This window comes from Onychomys torridus, chromosome 6 (genome assembly GCF_903995425.1).
Source record: "Onychomys torridus chromosome 6, mOncTor1.1, whole genome shotgun sequence".
NCBI classification, from domain to species: Eukaryota; Metazoa; Chordata; class Mammalia; order Rodentia; family Cricetidae; genus Onychomys; species Onychomys torridus.
Genome location: NC_050448.1, coordinates 16,888,392 through 16,915,789, shown reverse-complemented (window position 1 = coordinate 16,915,789; position 27,398 = coordinate 16,888,392). Strand labels below are relative to the sequence as shown.

At 41.2% G+C, this 27,398-nt stretch overlaps 1 protein-coding gene across 2 annotated transcripts in view; it reads right to left on the bottom strand.

The window, feature by feature from the left end:
* Positions 1-12,509: 12,509 nt before the first annotated feature.
* The window catches only part of LOC118585422 (zinc finger protein 431-like), a 37,067-nt gene continuing 22,178 nt past the window's right edge, over positions 12,510-27,398 (bottom strand). The window contains exon 4 of one of the 2 annotated variants that reach the window (XM_036189970.1): positions 12,510-13,289. In XM_036189970.1, the coding sequence (XP_036045863.1) occupies positions 13,184-13,289 (106 nt within the window). In that variant the 3' untranslated portion in view covers positions 12,510-13,183. Of the gene's footprint in view, positions 13,290-13,330; positions 15,143-27,398 lie in introns of those variants that run through there. The other variant, XM_036189971.1, reaches the window with a different exon arrangement.

Below are 27,398 nucleotides of genomic sequence, written 5' to 3'. Positions count from 1 at the left end.
AGAAGAACCCAGCTTTCGGCAACCAAAAGGCAACAGAGGCCCTGGATGTTGCCAATAAGCAGAAGACTTTTCTCTCATCAGCAATGAACTTGTTTGGGAATGGTGAGTTTGCAAGGAATGCCCAATCATACCACAAGGGCATTTGCTCAGCTCTGTTCATATCAGCATTGTTTGTATTAGACAGAACCTGGAAACAACCTAGATGCCCTTCAACTGAAGAATGGATAAAGAAAATATGGTACATATACACAATGGAGTACTACTCAGCAGAGAAAAACAATACATCATGAGGTTTGCAGGCAAATGGATGGGTCTAGAAAAAATCATCCTGAGTGAGGTAACCCAGACTCAGAAGGACAAACATGGTATGTACTCACTCATAGGAGGATACTAGATGTAAAACAAAGATGACTAGAGTGCTGCACAACTCCAGGGAGGCTACCTAGAAAACGGGACCCTAGGAAAGACACAGGGATCACCCAGTTACAGAAAAATGGATGAGATCTACATGAACAACTGTAGTTGGAGAGCTTCTCTCCAGGTTTCACCAAGCCCCCTGCGGTCCCACAACCCATGTATAAAATAATCATACAGACACTTATATTATTTAAACTGCTTGGCCATTAGCTCAGGCCTACCATTGTCTAGCTCTTACTCTTATATTTAGCCCTGTTCTGTTAGTCTATACTTTGCCACATGGCTTGTGACTTACCAGTGTCTTTACATGTTGCTTCTCATGGCAGCAGCTGGCAGTGTCTCCTCCCAGCCTTCCTGTTCCCAGCCTTCTCCTCTTCCTTGTCCCGCCTACCCTATCCTTCCTGCCGGGCTACTAGCCAATCAGCACTTTATACAGAGTGATATCCACAGCAAACAACCTGGATGACAGTGGGAGTAATCAAGGGCAAAGTTTGAGGGAATAAAGCTTAGGGGAGCAGGAGATCCCAGCTGGATCAAGAACAGAGAGGGAGAACTAGGAATAACAGACCATGATAAATGAAGACCACATGAGAACAGGAGTGGGCAGAGTGCTCGAGAGGTCCCCAGAAATCCACAATGATATATCCTCTGTAGACTACTGGCAATGGTCTAGAGAAAGCCTGATCTGACCTAGTCTGATGATCAGATGACTAAACACCCTAACAGTCATCTTGGAACTCTCATCCAATAACTGATGGAAGTGGATGCAGAGATCCTCAGCCAGGCCCCAGGTAGAGCTCCAGGTGTCCAACTGTTGAGAAAGAGGAGGGACTGCAAGAGCATGAATTGTTGAATCCAAGATTGCAAAAAGCACAGGGACAAATAGCCAATCGAATGGAAGCACATGAATTATGAACCAACGGCGGAGGAGCCCCTAGCTAGATCAGGCCCTCTGGATAAGTGAGACAATTGAATAGCTTGATCTGTTTGGGAGGCACCCAGGCAGTGGGACACAGACCTGTCCTTAGTGCATGAGCTGGCTGTTTGGAACCTTGGGCTTACACAGGGACACATGCTCAGTCTGGAAGGAGGGGACAGGACCTTCCTGTACTGAACCCACCAGGTTTAAATGAATCCCCAGGGGTGTCTTGGTCCTGGAGGACATGGTAATTGAGGGGAGGGGTTAGGGGGAAGGTGGGAGTGGGGGTGCAAGTGGGGAGGACAGGGAAACCCATGGCTGATGTATAAAATTAAAACACATAATAATAATAAAATAAAAATTTTTAAAAAGCAGGAAGATGAGCACTGAAAAAAAAAAGACACTCACACACTCTCTTGATGGTTTCCTTCTTTATTCTCATTTTACTCCATTTTTTTCTGTGTTCTTTTCTTCTGTTCTTTCTACTGTACATGTTTTTCTACAGCTTCCATAACCCAACAACCTTTTTCAGGCAATATAGGAATTATATTGTGGTTACATTCTATTTTTCAAGTGAATTATAACAATGAATACAAAACAAATGGTAAAAAACAGCATGTTTCCCTTATGCCTTACATGATTAAACATTTTACATATTACAGGTGAAAAACAAATTATCCAAAGAACCCACATACATTCATACCCAAGCAACTTGTTACAGATTAACTGTGTGGGCAAGCAAGGTATTCTTCTTAGTCAGATCTTTTACTGGCAGGCTGCATTTTGCAGTTACAAAGAAAGGGCCAATTACTTTACTACTTATCTTGAAAGGTAATCTTATAAGGAATCTTAAAGGAATCACAAATCTAAACTTTTATATATGAAAATGAATCAATCAGCTCTACTTTAAATCTTTAGGGTGTATACCCACTCATCAATAATATATATATCAGAAGACTGAGGACAAAAATGGGTATAAGGAATAAACCATCACCTTTGATCAACCAACCTAGCAAGGAAAGTATGTCAGCTAGTAACAATGGAGCTGCTTTGTATTTTTTACCTCAGCTACGTGTCCATGTGAACTTCAGATTGTTTTCTAGGGTTTTTCATCTCAAAAGTACTATTAAAACATCTGATCTAACCTGAAGTTATTTTAAAGCCTTGTTTCAGCTAATGATACACACCAAAACCTATGACTACATCTTTCAGCATTAGGATTAAAGGAATTTAAGCCAGCCTGGCTCCTGGGACTCAATTGTTTTTCTTAATCATTAATTTGAGCTATAGCCTATGCAGCTCCATAGGTGAAACTCTTAGGCCCTGGGTATAGAACATTTCCTGTATTTATTTTTTATTCATTAAAACTCTATATAAGCTAACATTGTTATTATCAATTAGATAGTACAGCTTAGGGAGGGACCATCTTCATGACATCCACAGATAAAAATCCCCAGTAGATCAGGATGTTTCCATGAGATAAACACACTACATTACAGGCAGTGCGGGTCTCCCCATATCCATTTATACCATGAGAAATACCAGAGAAAGATCATAGCAGCAAACATGTAAAGGCACAGCAAAGCAAAAGACATTCTGGGGTCTGTGGTCTTGGGGCCTTGCCTAACCAAGACTGACCCATCAGAGAGTTTCCTCCTGGTGGGCTGACACCTTGAAATTCAATTGCCACCTGCTGCTCCTTTGATATGGCCAGCAGGAAATGTTCCAGAACCTGCCCACTCACAGGGTGTGTGCTCTGCCTTTCACCTGCAGCCAGAGCATGCCTGCTTGTCATAGATCTGACCTCTGCCACTGTAAGCTCCCTGATACCTGCAAAGACCATTATTTAGGACCCTGCTCTCCCCAGATCTTCTATCAGTCCCGATAATGTTCCTGTCTGACACAAGTGAACTTCTAAGCTCCTTCCCCATCCCTACTTTAGCTCTTCTCATCTCCACACTGGATGCCCTGCAACCACAGCTGGCCTGTGCCCTTACTTTCCTCACTTGGCCACTGGCCACATGCTCCTTGTATGCCTGGCGTCTTCTGAATGTGTCTGGGCCTGGGTGCTTCCCTGCCTCTCTGCCTTCACATTCCAAATGCCTACCTTGACAAGTAGGGTTGTGGGAATCCCAACCTAAAATGGTGCTGAGCATGCCAGTTCTCTTCAGGTGCCTAGGGACTGTGGGAATGTGCCTTTGTGATGGTTGAATATCTCCCTCATTCATTTCCCTCGTATCCACGTTGCCATACTAGTAACCCAATACCAGACACTGGGGACACTGGAGATGTGTTCATTGATTGGGAAGAAGGGTGTAGGGGACAGAGGCCTGCCATTCCAGAGTGGGGGATTAAAAACATAGAAAGATCATGTGTTCCAAACCAACCTTGGCTACAGAAACTCTGCCTCAAAGAAGACAGGCAGACCAGGGTGGGGACTCAGTTTGTGGAGGGCTTTCCTAGAGCACACAAAGCCCTAAGCTGCAAGCCAGCACTATATAAACATTATTGTGACATCCAGGAAGAAAGGAAGAACAGGACTTGAAGATTAGTCTTAGCTTCTTGGAGAGCTGGAGGCCAGCCTGACCTACAGAAGACATTGTTGAGAGAGAGAGAGAGAGAGAGAAAGAGAGAGAGAGAGAGAGAGAGAGAAAGGGAGACAAAGATGCTGGCTTTTCAGGACACAGACAGGTAGGCACCGGCAGGGAGAACTGCCTTGAAAGATGGGTTTCAGAGTGTGCAGCAGAGTGTAGTTAAGGTGTCCCAGGTCATACTTGGAGGGGTGCTGTATCCATGGTACCTGATACCTCAGATGGCAAGAGTGGCCTCAGGAAGAAGAATGGCATGTTCTGAGTGCTGCTGTGGAGTTAGGAGAAGCTCAGCAGCGGCCTTCTCACATTGTTCAAGCTGGGGAGACAGAAGCCCACAGCAGCCTCCAGGGTTTGCTGGCAGCACCCCATGTCCTTTCCTGGGCACCTATGAGTGGTCACAAGCCAGATGGTTTAAAACAGCAGGAATGGATTTTGCTGGTTCTGGAGGCCCAAAGTCCCAAATCCAAAAGACTCTAGGCAGGAGCTCCAACCCCTATCTACACCCCATGCCTCTCACTGGGAGATGTTAGGCAGGGGTTTCTTCCAAGGCTCAGGGGGAAGGCTCCTTCCTGCCTCTTCCAGGATCTGAGACTTGCATGGCCTGTGGCTCAGGTTACATCCCACCAGTCTCCATCTCTGTCTTCCTCTGAATCCCTGTGTTCTTTATTATGTCCTTACTGAGACAGGGTGTTCATGATTACCCCTCCTTGATTGAACTTCTAGACCCTCCTGCCTCGGCCTCTCCAGTGTGGGGTCAGGCCTGGGGCTGAAGCTCAGTGGTAGAGTGTGTGCCCAGGGAGTACAAGGTCCTGGGTTCCATTGCCAGTGCTGAAAAAATCCCAGAAACTCCAGTGCTGTGAACACATGACTGTGCAACCATGCCAACCTTGTGTCTTCTAAGAGTGCCAGACAGTATATTTAGGTCTTGTTCTAACTTCCTAGGACATATCCTCAACCCCTGGCTTCTGTTAAGACCCTATTTCAAGAGAGCTTTATATTACAAGGCTCCTATCAGGTGTGGATCCCAGCAAGCAGCCCAACCATCTTCCACACTGGCCCATGGTGTCCTCCATGCTGGCTCACACCGAGATCTCTGGCTGGATGTTACACTCCCATGCTTTGCTCACAGCCTTGTGGTCCTTGGTCCTCAAGGAATGCGGCCGCTCAGCAGTGCAGTGTCTGGGCTACTAGACACCCACAGTTCTCCTGGCACTCCATGCTAGACTTTGGCTGGGGTCCAGTCAGCACATGATGCATTCCTAGAGCCAGCTACACTATTTTTTTTCCTTTTCCTTTGCAGTGCTGGGAATGGAAACCAGGACCTTCTGCATGGTAGACAAGTGCTGTAGCACTTAGGCCTAGCTTACAGCCCCACAATGGAAGATTCTAGGCAGGGGCTCCACCCCCTAGCCACACCCCAAGCCTACAACCCATCACTAGAAGATTCTAGGCAGGGGATCCACCCCCTAGACACCCCACAAGCCCCTAACTGGGAGAGTTACTCTACCCCTGGGTCACACCCCACACTTTTTATACCCTGATGCTCTGCACTGTCCACCTTCTTTGCTCAAACCCAGTAAGTACTAAGGTGTACCTCCCAAGTGAGGACAGACACCATGTGACTGCCTAGACTTACCCATGCAGACATACCATGCTGGCCCCAGACCTAAGTATCATCAGGCTGTAGTGTCCTCTCACAGCAGAACCTTTGCTGGAGGTGTCTGTCTGGGGTACTGTGTGCTCTGCACCTCAGCCCCTCAGTCATGGCTGGTTCTTTATGATTGGGGTTGGGGTACAGACTCTCAAACTCTCTGATTTGGGATCCAGGATAAGAGGTTGGCTACCTTATCCCAGGCAGTCACAGGTTATGTTTGTTCCATGCCCAGGTTCTCAGTTAGTGGGGATTGAGGGTGCATTCAACTCGCTCTTTGATGGCTTCCTGCTGAAGCCCACGTTCCTGCAGAAGTAAAGACACCTGCCAGAGGCTGGTGTGCAGTGAGATATGGCATGGGGTGCAGTCTAGGTGGTAATCTCTAGATAGCAGGACTCCATCCCCACACCCCTAGGGAACAGAAGGAACCACCAGCCCTGCTTGGAGAAGCTTCCAGTAATGGGGATTAGGAGGATGTGGTGTCATGCATGCTGGGCTGTGGCTGGCCCTCTGTCACCATAGCCCTGGCCTCCAGAGCCCACAAGTTCTTTCTCAGAGGCCCTGTCCCTGTAGGAACCTAAAGAAATTCTGGAGCTGGCATTGTGAGCAGTGTGTGCCCTGCACGTTGAACACAAGAGTTGAAAGTGGCTCAAGGGCTTGGAGGGCACATGTGACATGGACTGCCCCTTCTGCCTGGGCACACACAAGGTGTGTATATCCTCATCTCCAAGGAGTACACTTCAGTGGCACCTTCTGTCGGACCAAACAGATGCCACATCCATGCACATTTACCGGAGCCCTGCGTGCTTGATCCCCATACATGTGACCCTCAATCACAGTACTTTGAGCCCATGAGCCCTGCACCCTGAAAACCTGAGCCTGTGCACCCCTTACCATGAGCCCCACACCCCATCCCCAGAAGCTCACACACACACACACACACACACACACACACACACCACAAGTGCGGCCTCTGCTGCTTCTGTATCACCATGCACACTTTGAGGGCTGGCTCGGCTGCTGGCTGGAGACCATGTCACTGTGGAGGCCATGGGGCTAGTGTAGGACTGGCTGATGGGTGAGGAGGACAGATGGTGCCCTGGAAGACCCTCTGAGGAACTGTGCATGTGCATGGCTGCAGGGGACCTGCTACTGCAGACAGTGACCTGCACTGAGCATCTGGAGGAGGCTCCAGCACATGAATCCCCATCCCCCCTACACATCCTATCCCCAGGAGAGTTTTTCTCACTTTCAGAGCAGGGTGGAACCTTGACCTCAAGCAAGCAGGAGCTGTAGCCCTTGGCACTGCAGTACAGACCCTGGACAATGGCAGGGACTGTGCCCAGGGTGGCTCCTTCCTGCAGAGTTCTAACCTCATAAGCACAGGTATTTGTTCCTTCCTGGGCTTGTAGTGGTCATGACTTTCACAGCAGCAGCTCCCCTGGCTTCTTTCAATGGGTGAGACCTCCCTGTGGGCTCAGGACCAACCAATGGTCCCCTTAGCCACCTCTGCAGAGCCATATGGCTGTGCAAAACAAAGATTCCAGAGAGCATTTTTCTCCATGTTTCCTGAGTGGTTTTTTTGGTCCCAGGCCTGGGTCCTGGGGAGCAGGTGTGCCTGTCCAGGCCCCATTGCATGCCTCTGAAGGGATCCAGGCCACCTTGAGCACATCCTACTTTCCTGAGAAGGGCATTCATGCATGTGGAGACTCCAAGCTGCCCAGAGGACCTTCCAGGCCTCCCTTCCCTAGCAAGGAGACCAGCACCTTTGCATGCTTCTGGGGAGCTGCTGCTTAACCTTCTCTAAGGAATTTCTGCTCCATCAATAACCTCCCTTTGAAGCTGTTTGGAAGGTAGGTTTTTGTTTTTGTTTTTTTCTATTTATATGCATAGTTAACTATTGACCCCAGGCCTCTGGGTCCCTGTATCATTTTCTACAAGAGTCCTAGCCAGGTATTGCCAATGGCTAAGTCTCAAGTCAGCAGCATATTCAAAAGTCCTTCCCCAGGGAAGAGGACCTAGTCACATGCACTGTGGTTTACACAGCAACACACAAAGATGCTTTCAATTGTGTAAATTAATTAATTACTTGTGATTCTTAGCCAGGCAGTTGTGGCCCATGCCTTTAATTCATGCATATCCTCTAAAGACATGACTTACTCCCCTTTGTGAACGACAGAGCAGAATTTACCTAGAAGTGTATCCCTCTCCATTAAGTTAAACCCAGTTGTCACAGAGAATTCGGGATTCCTACTCCCTAGTTTCAGAGGAATGAACTAAAAATAGTTAACAGTGAATCCCACTACAGAAGAGCATTTCAGGACACAGACTGCTGTAACAGCCTGCAGTGGCTGCACTACAGACTTGCTATGTGTGACACCCTTTTTCACCCAGGGTCTCCAGGGACCTCAGTCCTGGCAGCCACCACCTCCCATGGCTTTCGTGCCTCCTCTTCCCCAGCAGTCCGCCCCTTTCCTGGGGACAACAGCTCCCCTCCTCCAGCCTCTGCCTGCACTGCAGCCTGGCGCCCAGGCCCAGGCCTCCCGTGACAGCGGGAGGTGGTGGCTTCTTCCCGGGGTCGCCTGAAGCCGCCGCTGACTCCGAAATCCCCGCCTTTCCCGGGCCAGACACCAGGGTGCATCCGGGGCCACCGCCTCCCGGCCCTGGACCGCCTCGTGCCCCTCTGCTGCCCGCCATGGCCAACAGCGCCAGCGCGACCCGCAGCGGCTGGAGGCAGTGATCCTAACCCAGGCAGCTAGGGGATTCCATACCCCCACCTCTCCACAACCCCCAATCACACACATACACCCACAGCGGGACCAGCCACTTGGCGCCTGCGCAGTGCCTCTGCGAGGCCGACAGTCACACAACCTGGGCCTTCCTACGAGTACCGGCTGCACCACTGCAAATAGAGCTAGCTGAGTGGGTGCAGCCATGGGTCCAGGCCGCCTAAGTAGGCGAGGCATGATGGAGTCTGGAGAGGGTGGGACGCCACCTGTTGTGACTTCGTGGAGAAGGCGAGGCTGAGAGAGAGGCAGACACATAGGTCACAGAATTGGAGCACTCTGAGGGCTGGATGGAAGGCTTTAAGGTTAAGAGCTCTGCTTAAGCAGAGGAAAAGCCATAGCCCAGGTAGACATGGGAAGTGCATTTCCACACAGATTGGTAGTCGCCCTTTTCTGAGGCTGCACCCGGGGAGGGCTTCAGAGAAGGCTGGAGCACCTCCAGAGCTGCTGGGCATACAGGAGAAGGATTCTGAGAGTGCGCGTTAGCACTTGTCCTGATGGGCCAGAAGGATACTTTAGTTGCATCAAGTGAATGCAAAAGACTTTGAGCAAAAGCCTGTAACTGTCGCATCCTTGCCTTGGAGGCTTGACCTACAAAGCCCCAAAGAAGCATGGCTACACTTGTTTTGAAAAGGCTGTTACAATCCACCACTGTCTTCCTGCCATGTGTCTAAGGGCAGCCATGGCCTATGGGTCCTGTCTGAAAAATGTGCCGGGGTAAAGGTGGCACAGAACTCGTGGCAGGGGCCAACCCAGTGGTCAAACGTGAGACCCATGCCATGAAGGGAGCCCAAGCTTGAAAGTTCCTGGAGGGCCAGTAACCAGAGGTTGGACAGCCCGCAGACCTAGGAATAGAACATTCTTATTTCCTAAGAGGTACTAGAAAACATGGGGGTGTTTCACAATATAAATAATTTAATTATTTTAAATGTGTCAACAAGTCCAACAATGCCAAAGCTTTTGAAAAGTTGGTGGGTAGTATAATCTTGTATTATATAAATAAAATCCTCAAAATTCCGAAGAATGGTGGGCTTTGGGTACTTTACAAAAACAGAAACAAAGGTTCCTGTAGACATTGGCATAATTAAGCCTATGAAAGTTCAAATCAAGAAATACTTATTACAAATACATAAATATAAAAGAGTGAAGCAATTTATTCTCACTAATCCATCCAAACATCATATTTACTCTTACACAATCTGAAGTAGTCAACCCTGTAAATGCCATATTCCCAAAAGATGAATAAGGGATTATTATTCTTAAGAGTTAACAATAGAATCCACTGCAATTCCAAATTTACAAAGGTTGATAAAAATGCACATTGCAACATTCAAGAAAAATAGCATATCACTTTTAAATTGTTTTAAAAAACTCATTTTGTTTCCTCATTATTGGCTAAATCTACATTGGCGTTCTACAAAATCATTGGTGGTGATTGGATGTAATTTGTTACTTCTGATATTCATGTAACACCATACCCCAGAGGAAAAGATTCAGGATTTCAAAAGAATTATTTTATGAAAATTTCATCTATAGATCTCACTGTCATATAAAGTTATGAGATACGAATCAGAATTTTAAAGTACCTATCAAGTATCTTTCATACATAATCTGTAAGAGAATAAGTTCCAAGTTTTTATAGCTTTCTGATGATACTTAGAAATTCTAGTTTTTTTATAGTACATCATGGCAAATACAAATCATGGAACAATCTCTGCAGCTTAGTGTTTGTTTTACTAAGTTTCTACTGTTTTGATAAATCACCATGACCAAAAAAACAACTTAGAGAATAGAAGCTTTATTTTACTTTAGAGTTGTAGTCCAGCAAGAAGAAAAGTTAAGACAGGAACTCAAAGGCATGGGAACACTTATCATACACACACACACACACACACACACACACACACACACACACACACACGCGGGCGGGATGGGGGGAGGACATATGCATATGGAATACCATCATACCAAGTTAATGGTATAGATAAGGTCTTCAACATGATAATAGAAGAAAACTCCCAACAATAAAGAAAGACACATCCATGAAAAAACAAAAAAAACCACAGAACACCAAATAGACAGGACCAGAAAAGAAAATCCTCAGGGTATGCTAAAACTCTAAGTATACATAACAAAGAAAGTATATTGCAAGGAGTGAGAGAAAAATGCAAGTCACATATAAAGGAAAATATATCAGAATAACAGCTGATTTCTCAGTGGAAACTGAAATTCAGAAAAGCCTGGAGCAAGGCATGCTAAGTCTTAAAGACTACAACTTGAAACAATATGCCCAGCAAAACTGTGATGATTCAAGGAGAATGAAAAAACATTCCATGACATAAACAGCCTAACCAAGTTATATGCAACAAACTAAAACCTAAGGAAAGTATAAGGAGCATTATTTCTCCCTGAAGAGAGAATTGAGCACAGCAGAGAGTGAGACTGTGGAAAATAATAACAAGTCTTCATTTTTAAAACACAAAATAACCACAGAGAGGAAGAAAACTACCAAAACTCAGAAACACAATGACCACTACTGAAATACATTTCAATAGTTGTAAATATCAATGGCCTGCATGCTCCAAAGGGCACAGACTGGCTGAACTAACCAATAAGCAAAGAAAAGAGAAAGCAACAAGACTGGGAGTCAGGAGATGAGAGGGGAAGGCAGGCAGGGAAGAGGGTGAAGAGGGAAACAGAAAGTAACTACCCACTTAAGGAGGAGAATACTTCTACAAGGGTCATCATTCAGCTAAGACCTCTTGCCTTGGTTACCTCCATCCTCTCTATATGTGTGCTAATAGTCATTTCTCTTGGAAGGGTATGTTTTATTCCAAGGACCAAGAAATGACATATGAATTTTCTTTTCAATTTCCCTCTAAACTGACTTGGTCATTATATTAGAAATTATCTGTCATGGAATAAGTGTGGGAAGCATGCAATTATATAATTATATTATCAAAGAAATATACATTTACATTGTGATCACTGTCACTCTTTCTGTTTTACACATGTATGGGATCTTTTAGAATGCAGTGACCTATGATGATGTGCTTGGGAGAAGTGGGCTTTGCTGGATCCTTCCCAGAAGAGTCTCCACAAAGATGTGATGCTGGAGACCTACAAGAGCCTCACTGCTATAGGTAAGACGGTGGATTTTCCTTCAACATTTAAAACAAGGGGACAATGTTCTTTTGGTTTTTGATGCTCTTCTGTAATTTGGATCAATAAAGGTGAAAAATGTGGTGATTAAGTCAGACATGGTTTTTAAGTAAATTGCATGAAGTAGGTTAAATTTTGCATAATATCCAATAATAAATCAAACATTTTCTAGTATTATCTTTTAGGCAACAAATGGAAAGACCAAAAAACATTGATCTAAAAGACATGAAAGGTAATTTTTATGTGCAAACTAATACAAATGTCCCACAGAATAATTTGGGTTTTTTGGGGGGAGGGGTGTTTTGTTTTGTTTTTCAAGATAGGGTTTCTCTGTGATAAAGTCCTGGTTGTCCTGGAAATTACTTTGTAGACCAGGCTGTCCTTGAATTCCATATAAAAATTTTAATTTGCCCTGGAAATTCTATGAAAAGCAACAGTGTAAATGATCACAGCTTTCAGTGTATTGATGATTACCTAAATTCTCACATCACTGTGTACCTCAGTGTTAGGTAGCTGATCTCTGTTTACAACGCATTCCTCTCAGAAAGAAGACAATGAAATAATCCCTTAACAGATGTCACCATTTTAATCATAGCCTCATGAGAGCTAGACTATAGAACTGTCAATATGTTCAGTTCGATACCACTCAGGTATAGGAAAAGGCATACCTGTTGATTGGATGATAGGTATATGTCCAAAATCTTCTAATAACCAAATACTCCTTGGTGAAGCTAGTGTTACTGACATACTTGTGGGGAGTTACCAAAGGTTAGTGATAGAGTCAGTAGAGTCAGGTTTTGGGTTTTTTTTTTTTTTTCTTTCTTTCTTTCTTTTTTTTTTTTTTTTTTTTGGTTTTTCGAGATATGGTTTCTCGGTGTAGTTTTGGTGCCTGTCATGGATCTCACTCTGTAGACCAGACTGGCCTTGAACTCACAGAAATCTGCCTGGCTCTGCCTTGCGCGTGCTGGGATTAAAGTATGCACCACCACCGCCTGGCTGATAGGTCAGTTTATGAGAATTAAGAAAATTGTTGAGGAGAAAGCTGAATACCTTTACCACATCCCTTTGTGGAATAAAAAAAATATACTTTGGGAATGCAATATGGAAACTTTTGTTATTCTTTCTTTAATGGTATACCATATATCACTCTGGAAACAGGTCAAGTGCTCATAAGTGATATGGAAAAAAAAGCAATGTATTTCTCTCATACACAGAACAATTAGAAGATATGTAGTAGCCCCTATGTAGTCTTTCTGAATGTAATATAAGCTTACAGATAATAGCTTTTCAAACATCATTGGAAATACATCAACAAACTCACATCACAGAAAAGCCCTTTAAAAACAAAAAGTGTGTAAATTCTTCTGTTTGTTCTGGTTCACTTTGCAAATGTAATATGACTCAATATAAGAAAATGTTATGAATTGAATCAGTGTGGTAAAGTTCTGAGTTCTTCCAGTTTTTTTCAATTATATGAAAAAACTCATAAGAATAAGGATAAAGTACATGAAAAGTGACCCACGTACTAAAGACTCTGACAATCACTGGTATTTTAAACACGCAAAAGAGCCCATAATAAAGAGGGACCCTGTGGATATAAACAACATGGTAGAGCCTTAACTTCTGACTCCTCTTTGCCTTAGATAAAAGTGTAAAATTAAGTCAAAGAGATGAAAACATTCAGCAGAGTAATGAATTTGTTATAGCATTTACATGTGCCAATTATCTTCACAAGCATGAAGGAAGTTCTACTGGAAAAAACCCTGTGAATGTAATAACAAAATACATTAAAAAAACAAACAAACAAACAAACAAAAACATGTACTGGAGAGAAGCCCTATGAATGTAATCAAAGTGATAAAGCCTTTTCACAACAGTCATCTCAGAGTTCACAAAACAACTCATAATGGAGTGAAATCCTACAAAGTAGTCAATGTGGGAAAGCCTTCCCAGGCTCCAAAAACACAAAAAACCCAAACTGGAGGAAAACCCTCTGAATGTAATCAATGTGGGAGAGCCTTTGCACAAGAAAGTCATCTCCAAATCCATAAAAGAACTCATCTGGGAGAGAAACCCTACAAATGAAAGCAATGTGGTAACAGCCTTTGCATGTCACAATTACCTTCAAAGGCATGAGAGAATTCATAATAGATAGTAACCCTTTGAATGTAATCAATGTCATAACGCCTTTGCATTTCATCATAGCCTTTGAATCCATGAACAAGTTCATCCATGAGTAAAGCCTGAAGTGTGGAATGAATCTGTTAAAGCCTCCATAAATACAGCAGTCTTTGATGAAATGAGAGAACTCATATTGGAGGGTGATCTGAGTATAAAGGGTTTGGTAAGATCTTTAGCTGACACATTTACATTTAGTTACACGAGATTATTGTTGAGAAAAATATCTGACAAGTGTCAACAACCTACTCAAGGATTATGAGGTCCCTCTTTATTTTGTCTGCACCTACAAACCAACCCATGGACAAAACCCTGAGAATTTAGTCAGTAAGCCAAACCTTTAAGATATCACCTTTCCCATCAATTATCCAGAGTAAACTTTATGGATGTGTACTAGTGTCTTCTCTCCCTGTGGTAAAACAGTGTCTCAGGCACCTTATAAAAGGGCTTCATTTGGCTTATGGTTCCAGAGTGAAACAGGACCATAGTGAGAGAGGAATGGTAACAAGTGTCAGACATGACAGGTGAAGCAGGAAGCCTGGAGCTCACAACCTCGACCTGAAGTTTGGAGCCCAGAGTGGGAACTGGAAATGGTGTGAGGGTTTAAAACCACAAAGCCCACAACCAGTGACATCTTTCCTCTACAGTGTGGCATTTTCTAAACTTTTCCAAATGATAACAACAACTGAGAAGTATTGAGTCTCTGACTTAGAAGCACAAATGCTTGCTTTCTGTGATTAGAACCAATCCATGACTTAACAAAACTCTGTACAAAAGCCTTTACAAGCCTCAACATCTGGGTCACATGAAGAATGCTTACAAAGTAAAAATGGTCATGAGTGAAAATGTTTGTTTAATGCAGTTTTAATTTTGTTTCATTATGACAGTGTGACTTTAGATATCTGCATGTGTTTGATGGTTCCCAAGAGCAGCAGACAGTGGAGTTTTCCTAGATTTCTAACAGGAATTACAGGAAGCTGTGAAAAACTTCACCTGAGTTATGGGTATGGAACTTGTCTTAACTGCTTGGTCCTGTCTTGATCTCTTAAATATTTAAAGCCTTTATATATCATGGGTTTTTGGGGGGGGCAGGAGAGGGAATAGCAGAGTACTCATGCATGAGAAAAATCCTGTTCATGTAAACAATATGGTAAAACTTTAGACATCAAGGTTGTCTTCAGTCTCAAGGAAAAACTCTTGCTGCATCTATTTTTCACCATAGCCTTGAGGAAAGTAAATTATTTGCCAGGTTTGTTCAACTTTGATGGTGGAGGACCCAGTATTGTGGTTTGTATTTCTAACCTTTTGCAGTAGGTATTGAAGTGTTCTGTATATGTGGCAAACCCACTTATTGAAGTTTATTTAGTGGTTCACATGTTCTTTCTTTGACTTCTGTTCATCTGTTGTTGTGCCTTCACTTGATGATAGGTATTTTCTGCTGAAATATATAAAATGGGATGTCCGTTATTGATGTGGTCTATTGTTTACTAAGTATCAGACAGTGTGTGATCAGGATTAAGGTGTCTGTGAAAGGGTGGTGGGTTGTTACTGCTTTTGGTTTTCCTATTTTCACAAATTCCCAACAGATGTTCTTTGTTATCCCAGCTTGGATGTCAGTAATTAGTCAGGGATACATTTGAATTCATGATTCTCATGTGTCAGCCTACTGAGTACAAGTCCAAGGGTAGATGTACCCTGGATGTGTGCTTTTATATCAACGTGTTTCAAGAATGTTAATGTTGAAATGCTTAATAGAAGAGAATATATGAAACTTTATGTGTCAACGGGAGCACAGGACAATTTGAATAATGAATCCTATTCTCTCTCTCTCTCCTCCCTCCCTCCTTTCTTTCTTTTTCTTTCTTTCTTTCTTTCTTTCTTTCTTTCTTTCTTTCTTTCTTTCTGTTTTTTTGGGGTTTTTGTTTGTTTGTTTGTTTGTTTTTTGAGACAGGGTTTCTCTGTGTAGCTTTGTGCCTTTCCTAGAACTCACTTGGTAGCCCAGGTTGGCCTCGAACTCACAGAGATCCACCTGGCTCTGCCTCCCATGTGCTGGGATTAAAGGCGTGCGCCACCGCCACCACCACCACCGCAGCCACCTATTCAATAGCCATGAATCCTATTTATAAATGAATATGGTATTTATACTGCCATCTATTTTTTTTTTTTTTGGATTGTGTTAGTTTATTCTGAGGAATAAACACTTGTTCATAACACTTTCACAGAACTGCAAATTAATGCCAGAGAATATTATTAGTGGGTAAAGTTGGTTGCTGTTAAGCCTGATGACCTGAGTTGAATCTCTGTGAGACCACTCCTCCTCCTCCAAGCTTTTCTCTTATTTTTGTACTTAGGCTGTGGAATGTGCACAACCAAGCACCAGCCCATAGAAAAAGAATTCTTAAAACCAAATAAGGCCAGTGAGATCACTTGTAACTGAACTTGACTACCTACGTTTGATTGCCAGAAGTCACATAAAGGAGTAACTGTCAATTGTAATTTGTCCTATAAGGGTTTCGTGCACATCATGGCACACATGTACAGAGTTAAAAGAGTTTAAAAAGTTAAAACTAACAAAACTAAGAAAATAATCAAAATTTTGAAAACATATGGAATGATATAACAATTAAAATTAATATACTGTACCATTTTAAGAAGAGTTGCTGTTCTTCAAAACAGTGATGGTTCCTGTTTAAAATTTGCATTATCATTTCATTCTCTGGTTCAGATAGATCCTCTAAGCAGCATATCCCAACGGGGCATAGTGATGTATGATTTCAACCACAGCATTGGGGATACAGAGTCAGCAGGATGTCTCACATTGAGGCCAGCAGGGCCCATATAATGAGTTCTAGGATAGCCATGGCTATCAAGAAAGATTCTATCTCAAAAATTTGCCCCTCAAAAAAAAATTTAAGAAGAAAAATATCATAACTAAAATTGTGGAAGTTTTCTTATATAGTCTGATAGACTACTCAACAAAGCCTTTAATTGTCTTTATCATATCAAGAAAAGTGTGTTAACCATGACAATGAGAAGTAATGTAGAGTGTCCATTCACAGAAAGCTAGAAATTCATTGAATCCTCCCATGGCCATGTAGCAGGGCCTTTCATTACCTTCAAGTGCTAGATGACAGGAGTAATAAGACATCTTCATCTTCTGCAGCTGTAGCTGGAGTTTTCCTGGTCCTGCCTGACCCACGGTCAGGACAAATTTCTCTCACCTGCCAGTCCCACAGCCTCTTAGACCCAACCGAGTAAACACAGAGACTTACACTTACAAACTGTATGGCCGCAGCAGGCTTCTTATTATCTAGATCTTATAACTTAACCCATTTCTATCAATCTATAAGTTGCCACGTGGCTCGTGGCTTACCAGTATCTTAACATCTTCTCATGGCAGTGCCTGACAGCGTGTCCCTGACTTTCCACTTTCCAGAATTCTCCTCTCTTCTTGTCCCGCCTATACTTCCTGCCTGACTACTGGCAATCAGTGTTTTATTTATTAACCAATCAGAGCAACACATTTAACATACAAAACATCTCACAGCACGCAGTATAATGACCTATTTGTTATTTGGAGAGTCGGGTCAGTAGTAATGCTCCTGTTAGGTATCAAAGTTTGGTTCCTACAACCCATGTCAGATGGCTCAGAGCCACCTGTAATTCAAGGTCCAGAAGAGAGGATGTATTCTTTTGGCCTCCTTTGACACCAGGTATGTAAATGGTGTACTAATATATAGGTGACTTCATGTTGGAAAACAAGGTTGACTTCATACATGTGTTACTTAATTTAGGTATATAAGTTTTGGAGTGTGTACACCAATTTAATGCCAGGAACCAGTGGAGGCAAGAGGTTGGCAGATCCACCAATCTCACAGGAGAAATGTGCACTGTTGCTCTCTAATCACAATCATATTGAGACATTCTTAGCTTGTCATATAGTTTTAGAAACAGCTTTTCTTTTATAAATAGTTGGGAGTTTTCTTTCAGTGTGTTGAATTTATCCTGAAAATTGAATATGGCCAACATCTTAATATTGATTCATCATGTTCAGAAGGATCATCAAATGAATCCCCATTTAATTAGTTCTTTTATTATTTGTGACTATGTGAATGAGTTTTAGTTTATAGCATGAAATATACTTTAGGACTTGACAGGTGTGTACTCTTCTTGGGGATGACCTGTGTTCACATCCCAATACCCATGTTTGGAGGCTCATATGTACCTGCAACTCCAGATTCAAGGAATCTGACAAACTTTTCTCAAGTGTCACCTGTATGTACATGAAAGACATTCTTTCACACATACAAACACATTTGAAAGTAGAATTAGAATTTTTTTTAATGTACTTATGGCTTATAAAGCAATTGGCGTAAAACAAATTGCTTTAGGTGTATAATACAAATCATACAAATTTTCTTTTAAAACCTGCTATCTTTTCTATTGGTTTTTAAAGGTTTGTATTACCTTACCTCATTGTGATACAAAATTATGACTATTAATCACAGAAAATATAAAATAACTTCTAAGTGACCACAAAAGGTAGCATTCCCATTATCATAAGATAACAAAATAGATTTTATTAGTTAAAATGATTATCTGCAATGCTGAATTAATAGAGTTATCAAGTAAGTCTCAAATTTTGGAAGAAACCCACAAACACACCATTTGTATGACTGGTAGAGTACTAGACTGCACACAGTGTGAGTGCTGGGCTGTGCTTTGTTCTCATTGTTGATTTATTAAAATCTTGGACTTCTTTGTTTAAAGGACTATGATATATTTGTAGGTTTGTGTCTCTCTTCAGTGGTGCTGTCCATGTTACATTTTAAAAAATTATACATCTAATTATTCATTGTTCTTTTTCCAGAAAAAGATGGACTTTCATGTATTTTTATATTTTGAAAATTGGCTATAGTAACTTCTTAGTCCCTTGAAATTTGTTGGTTTGGGGGAGTTTCTGTAGAGAAATAGTTGTATTTTTATTTTCTCAATCTCAGTGGCTTCCAGTTGCCCATTTCTCAGCATATCTGGATTTCCTAATTTTCTATTAATTAAATTTATTCACTAATTTTATGTCCCAGCTGCAGTTTCCCCTCCCTTTTCTCCTTCCATCCCTCTCTCCACCTCCCTCGCCCCCACTGACTCCTGTTTCTGTTCAGAAAGGGGCAGGCCTCCCATGGGTGTCAGCACAGCATGGCATATCAAATTGAGGTAGGACAAAGCTCCTCCCCTTTTTATTGTCAGCCCTCTCAGCTTCCAGTTCCTTTTGGAATGGTCCATTAAGATTGGTGTAGAGCTTACAATAGCTTTTGATATCCAAAGTCCTATATATCTTTCTGCATTCTTCAAAAATACAACATTTTCAGATTATTACAGCAATATCCTCATTTTAAGGATACCAAATTTGTTCTAGATTGCTTCTTTGTTGCTACGATTAATCTCTGATGCTATGATTAAATACTTTTATTAAAAGCAATCGAGGTGATACATAAGCATACTTAGCTGACACTGCCAGGGCACATCCAATCATTGAGAAAAATATTTAGGCTAGTAACTGAAGGTAAAATCATTGCAAAACATTGCTTGGTGGTGTGTTCTCTTGCCTGGTTATAGTCTTATGCTCAACTAGCTCTCTTGCCTAGGGACATTTCCATACTCAGCAGTTAGACCTTCTGACTGAATCAACAATCAAGGTAATAATCTCTCAGGCATAGGCACAGGTGATTCTGATCTGTGCCAGGCCTCAACTGATAGTCCTCAGATCATGCGAGGGTATGTAACAAGGACAGTTGAAGCTAACTAGGATACACAGAAATTTAGGTATAAGAACATTTAACAACTCAAAATCAATGTATTAACCATTTTCATCATTAAAGTAGCAAAACCACAAGCAATCATAGCAAAATTTAAAAACACAGATATGCTAAGAAATGAGAAAAGGGAAGCTACTGATGATAAGAAAAAAGATAAAACTATTTCTTTACAAAAAGTCCCCCCACACAACAAATTTATAGAAAGTAACAAGATATGGTACCCAATTTTCAGAATACAAAGTTACATGATAGTCCATCATTTTGGGGAGATGCTGCAAGCCACAGGGAAACCTAATGGAATTCAGCTACTATCACAAAAGCTACTACTCGGAAAAGTCAAGGACTTCTCCAAAGGTTAAGCCATGGCTTAAGAAGTCTTGGTGACATTTTAGCTTTTGTGTATATACATTAGTTGGTTCCTAAAATGATTTTCTTGTGTGCTTCCAAGAACTCCTTATCAGTGTATTTATCTAAAATGCCTATCAAGCATCCAAGGCCAAACAACACCTGTCTCCTAGGTCAGTCAGATAGCTTTATTTCTTGTGCAATTTAGGGTGCGACCTTACTAATAGACCCCTAACTTCTTAACTAACCACTTCTAGGAATGTAGATGGAGCACATAGATCCCCTTTTTGATATAACTGGTCATTAAAACTCAGTTGACCTCTTTTTTTTTAATTTTATAATTTAATTTAATTTTATATATGAATCTACCAGGTTGAGCTGAATCCCCAGTGGAGTCTTTGCCCTGGAGATGGGAATGGGCGGTGGGCTGGGGGGAAGGCAGGGGGTGGGGACAGGACGGGGGAGGACAGGGGAACCCATGGCTGATACCACTCCCGTTTTGGGTTGTAAAAGAAAGCCTGATGGTCACTGCCTGAGGCAAATTCTTATCTACCTTTAAGACCTTGTAGAATTCAAGCCTGGTGACCTTGCTTGGCCACAGGAATTGCTATTGCTTGGGCTTATAACTGGATTCCTGAGAGACTTGGAGAGAACTGAGAGTCTGGGAACTGAGAGAGCAAAGGAGGATTTTGACTAGAGAACTTGAGGACAAGACAGAGAAAAGAGAACAGAAGAAGTAGATGGGTAAGAACTGAAGAGGAACAGGCTAGATGGGAAGAACTAGAAGGGCTAAAAGAGAGTACTAGGAACAAGATGGAGGATGAGGAAGAGCCAGATGGGGAAGAACAAGGTAAGGAAGAACAAGACAAGAAAGAAAGAGATGGGAGAGGAGCTAAGATGGGAAGGAGCTAGATGGATGAGAACCTAGATGGTGAGAACCTAGATGGGGCAGAACTAAGATGAGAGAATTAAGATAGAACTTAGAAGGAACAACAGATAAATATAGAGAGAATTAAACAGAAAGGAACTTGGCTTCAGTACAGAACTGAAGATATGAAGATAGGATTTTATCTCAGAAAAATAAAAGCAAGTGGACTAAAGAGCTCAGTGTGCTGAGATTCTATTTCCTGAAAATAGTCCTCGCCGTTCATAGTTTTCTCTCCCGAGCCCCTGGGAAGTATAATATTAAGGCTGATCCTTTTAATATTATACAAGAGGAAGAAATAATACATACTTAAATCTATAATAAAAGGAATGCAACCTACTTTTTTTTTTCTCCTGTGGAAACAAAAGCAAAACCCATCCCCTAACGTAACACATATTCTGCTTTCCCATTCTGAGGTCAACACATCCTTAAAGTATACAGGCTGATTTAATTCAGTACTTTTTCCCTGCTGTCCAATATCTCTCTGCAGCTGTCTTTCCTTTCTCATTAGCATTAGAAAATTTAAAGTTAATAAAGCATTATGTAATCTATCTCTGGGGGTCTTTATTGCCCCTGTTTATTAAGCATATATTTTAGAGTGCAACTAGATCTTTTTACAGCTGCTTCCCCTACAGGGTTGTGTGCAATACTTGTAACGTATTTTATATTGTAATATGCAAAAGACCTATTTTATTTTACTACAGACAATATACTGGAGCATTGTCAGTCATAATTTATACAAGTATCCCCATGATGACATAACTTCTAACAAATATGTGATTACAGAATCAGCCTTTTCATGACTCAAAGCCATTGTCCACTTAAGTCCTGAATATGTATCTATGGGGTAGTAGACATTTTAATTTTCAAAACTTTGCAAAATGAAACATGTTCATTTGCCAACTTTCATTTATTTGAGCACCCTTTGAGTTACTTCCTACAGCGAGTGGAGTTTGGTTATACAAGGAACAAGTAAAACATTGTCTTATAATTTTCATGACTTGTTGCCAAGTGATGGAAAAATCCTTTTTCAAACCTTTGCTATTGACATGTTTTTTTTTTGTTTGTTTTGTTTTGTTTTGTTTTGTTTTTGAAATTCTGAGGCTTCTAGCACATTTCCTACCATTAGTTGATCAGTTTCATCACTACCTTGTGGTAGATGGCCTCCTAGACACATTTGGGATATAATATGTACTATATAGAAGGGATGATTTCAATTTCTGATTATTTCTTGTAACTGAATAAATAACAAAGTCAAATCTGCATCATCTGGAATAAGTTCAGCAGTTTTTATATGTAAAACAACTCTTTCTGCATATTGAGAGTTAATAGCTTACAATTAGAGGTTCTGGAAAATCTAATAATACCATGAGAGTAGCATATAGTTCTGACTTTTCAACAGAATCATAAGGGCTTTGAGCCACTTTATTCAAATTTCATGATTTATAACCTGCCTTTCCTGATTTGTTCATATCAGTATGGAATTTGGGGCTCTAGAAATTGATGTTCCCTGTACAATGTGAGGAGGAATTCAGTTACTTCTCTTTATATATTAAATTCTCTTGCTTTGGGGATATTTGTAGATAATCTCTCCCCCAAAATCTCTTTGTCAATGTTCATTTTTGGCCCATAAGGAAGAAATTTCAGCATTAGTAAAACGTACTACAATTTCTGCTGGGTTTACTTCTGCTATTTGACAAAGTCTTAGTTTTTCTTTTAGAATCAACTCAGGAACGTTTTCTCCATAGGTCTTTAATGTCTTACTGTTTGTGTGGTAAAAATATCCATTCTAAGATATTATCTTCTTTCTGCATTAAGATTCCTGTAGGAGAATTTTAGAAGGTTAAAAAAAAAAAAAAATGAATGCATTCAAGCTCTGGATCCACATGATCCACATGATCCTATAATTTCTTTCCTACCAAAGCCAATTCTATCTCAGCATTAGCTGATAATTTTCTTAGATTATTTAAATCCTAGTCACCTCAGAAGGCTTGAACAAATTATTCTGTTCTTGAATGTAAATTCAATTGTGAGCCATATCCAGTTACTGTCTCCTATCAATTTTTGAAAGTCATTAAGAGTCTGCAATTGATCTCTCCTGATTTGTACATTTTGGGGTTGAATTTTTTTGTAAAGCTATTTTATATCCTATGTAAGTAATAAAATCTCTTTGTATTTTTTCAGGAGCAATTTGTAATCCCCAATAAGGCAAAATTTCCTTTTATCTATATTTGAATCAGCTAGTAAAATATCATCCATATAATGGTAAATTATATATTGTGGAAACTACACAAATTATTTCCAATGGCTGTCATACAAAACATAGGCACAGGGTGAGACTGTTTAAAATCCTTTGTGGGCGAACTTTCCATTGATATCTCTTAACATGCTGAGATAAGCAAGGACCATGAAGGTAAATTTTCACCTCCTATAAAACTGACTTAAACTGTAGGTTACTGACCCTGCCGCTGGTGATCTTTCTGCCAACAGACAGGCCCTACTCTCTAGAGCTTTCTCTGGACATATAGGTGATCACAGAAGCCTGCTATGCCTCTGAAGCCTCTGCTTTCTTTTTAGATTCAACAAATGTAGCCACACAGATGCTTGTAAGAAATATTAAATATGAATCTTTTTCATCAAATAGTATCAAAATTGAGTTTAAAATATGGAATTCAAATCTTAACACTTCCTCCACTCAGTAAAATATTGTTTATTGCCAGCCCCGAGCCCGAATTCTAGGAATCTGATGTCCTGGAACAGTGACTCTTCTTTCCTGGGAGCAGTCCTCCTTCCTTTCCTATGGACCAATTGTTGTCATACTCACGTAATGAATAAGACTGTAAAGTCTGACCCTAGATATTGGGGAAAAGACACAGACACCACTTTCCTTAGGATAAAGTCAAGTGCAGTTCCTATCTAGGTAAGATCCCCTTTCACCAACATACCCTCCTGAACAAGACCAAAGTTTGCCTTGTCCAGACACTTATTTGTAACAATTCACAGGTTACTCTAAGAACACAGCTCACCCAAGAAACCACCTCAGATGGCCTCATAGGTTAAATGCTTCCCAACAGCTTCTGTAGTGGCCCTGTACCTCTGAAACTCTGCAATTCAGCAAAAGAACCCCAGGGATGGAAGTCTGTGGACATCACAGTGACAATGGAACAAGGAAATTACCAAGGAACACATGTCCAATCTGTATGCAGAGCAAAGATGAGAAATGCTATGGGGAAGAAAATAGGATTCCTTTGCTGGTCACATCATCTTGAGGGTTGAAACATGTGTTTGACATGAAATTTGGGTGCATGAAATCTCAATAAATGGACACTAAGAACAATGAAACCAAAAAATCCAGGCAGAAAGAGTTCTAAAGAAAGAGACAGAAAGAGATAAAGAAACTGAAGAAAGAAAATATTTCCCTTAAGGAGAGGAGGGACCAAGTACTCTGGCTACAGACTTTGTTAATATCACCCCTGCCCTACCCTGACAAAGGAGATTGAACAATGGGAGGCCTCAAACTTGGGTTTAAGTCCCTATGTTTCCTCTGCATGCATGTCATTGTCCACTGTATCCCTCCCCCAAGCAGTCACTGAGACAGTCTGGGAAACCTTGAATGAGGTCTAGTGGAAGTAAAAAAGCTAGTCTCTTTGGGGGAGTTGCATCTGACTATCTTAGATGATGCCATGAGATAATGCTTTACTGAGTAAAAGTGCCACAACATGCTACCAAGGTTTTATTAGGATGAACTCTATTTAACACATTTTCTTTCCAGAAGGTTTAAATTATAGCCCATAAGGAGGGTGAAAAAGCTATCTGATCTTAGCTGACAGCATGCTTACCTGGGATAATTGGGACAAGAAACATCTTGTGTTTGGGGACTAAGTTAAAACCCCTGGATGATAATACTTGGCTTCCACAGTTACAATCACTATGTAAGACATATGGACTCAACTGTCTCTGACCAAGACCATGGACTCCTTTTCCTATATTCCTTTGCTATTTAGAGCCTACTTGCCTAGTCCATAGGCAACATCTCCTCCTAAATACATCCTAAACTAACTAAAGTGCCTTTTCAAAGAAAATGGTGTAACAGTGCACATTTAACCTGAGAGATGTGTGTATCCTACAGGGACTTGTGCCTGATGGGGAATAGGTTCACCTCCCCATGGGACTCAGATAATCTTGAACAGAAAGGAACCACGTGGTTTGCCCCCATATTTGCTGGTGAACTCATCAAAATGGAATCAGCCATGTCAGTCACAACTTGGCCATCTTCTTCGCTAATGGTTTCATAAGATGTAAATGACATGTGACTTCTGGATTACTATGGCATAAAACAAAATGGAGGGATCCATAAACACACAAAGAATATAGAAGAGACAAAGGTAAAACCCACAGGCAAAAGGTAGATGGGATCATTTAAGTTAGGAAAAACTGGCTAGAAATAAGTCAAGTGAAGGCTGGGTATTCATAAGTAAGAATAGTTCTCCATTATTATTTGGGAACTAAGTAGTGGGCCACATAAGAGTTAAAAAATAAAAGCTGCTGGGCGGTGGTGGTGCACGCCTTTAATCCCAGCACTCGGGAGGCAGAGGCAGATGGATCTCTGTGAGTTCGAGGCCAGCCTGGTCTACACAGCTAGTCCAGGACAGACTCCAATGCTACAGAGAAACCCTGTCTCGAAAAACCAGCAATAACTAACTAACTAACTAAACAAACAAACAAACAAATAAATAAATAAAATGAAAAAGCTATACACTTCCTTGCTCCATATTTGTTATCCATACTTGCCTCATCATGCCCCTGAACATCATGCAGTGAACAATGCTTTGTTTTCATTTTCTAGTCTCCTCATATCAAGAGAACAGCATCTAAGACAAAGAGCAAAACTCAACCTCTGGCTTCCACACATATGTGTAGAAATGATATGCCCACACATGTAGACATGCATAAACCATGCATGCACATCACAGCCAAATGAACAAAGAGAAGGAAGAGGACATCAATGAGACCTTAGGTGGTCAGGAGCTTTTGTGCTTCCTTTATTACTAGTGAACTTCTACCCTCCAGAGGACCTTTAACTTTCTCAATAAATTAGCAAAACTACTATTACTAACCATTTGTCTCAATTCATATTTGGTCAGTTGGACAATAGCTAGCCAGCAAGTATGCATGAAATGTTTTCTGTTCAAGAAACGTCCAAAATCAAATTAGTAACAACACTGTTAAATCATGCTCTACTCACAAAAAAGGAGATTGTGCCAAATGGTAGTAGCACACACCATTTATCCCAGCACTTGGAAGACAGAGGCAGGTGGATCTCTGAATTTGAGGCCAGCCTGGTCAACAGACTGAGTTCCAGGACAGCTAGGGCTGTTACACAGAGAAACCTTATCTCAAAAAACCCAAAAAAAGGGGAGGATTGTTACCCAAAAAAAACCTCGAGAATTTTATAAATGTGCATTTGTCATGACTAAATTGAACCATATCAGAATATAACATTAACATTTAGCCTATGATAGAAAAAAAAAACAACCCTGCACCATTCCAATGGAAAAGAAGACAAGGTATTGCCAATGCAAATGTTAATTTGCAAACAGGAGCAGTGGCTCATGCCTGTAACTGCAGCTACTTAAGCTGAGGCTAGAACATCACCTGTGGCTGAATTCTAGACTGTGCTCTGCAAATCAAGAAGCTTGCATCTTTGCAAGGTGAACCTCCTACCCAATTCCAGAGTCAATGAAGAAATATGTCTTAGAGGAAACCAACAGGGTAAATTATGTACTACACAGATTTCAGATTCTGAGGAAATATAAACTACCCATTTATCATGTCTGTCCATAATTAAACATCTACAGTGGAATTGGATAAATACCTATTTTATCATCTATATTTGGCTATTTGAAATGAGCTATAATTGGCAAATATCACAACCTCTCAGTTAAATAATTGTTAACTTATCAGCTGAAGGAAGCTTTAATTTTGTTGATGACAATGTTCCTCTAGTCAGGCCTGGTGGCCCATGTTTATAAGACCCTGGCAATGCAGAGGCTCAGATGGGAGAATCCCAGAAACTTTCACGCCAGTCTGAACTCATATTGCAAACTGGATAGCCTCTACTCCCTCAAATTCATCTTGACTGGCAACCTCATCTTAATTAACATATGAATAAGGAAAAAAAGGAGACCCCACGAATTTGTCTTACAGTCTCCACATATGTGTCACGGCCCAAAAACTATACTAATATTATTACACATATGCACACACACACACACACACACACACACACACACACACACAACAGAATTTCTTTTGAAATAAATCTCATTACCATTACATTATCTGGCATCTCTGGATAATTCCCTTAGAATACAGTACTTCAAGATGAAAGATCAAATGCATAACTAATGGGGACATAAAGACACATGGAACTTCAAATAATATGTTCAGATCCACAGCACATCAAGCAATGTTGTGAAATACACAGTTGACTGCTGATTTTCCTATATTATTACACCTCTACCAGATATATGAAAATGCTGTTTGGATGCACATGAGGTATTTATTTAATGTTTCTTATATTCTCTTCTATTAAGCATTTTAACATT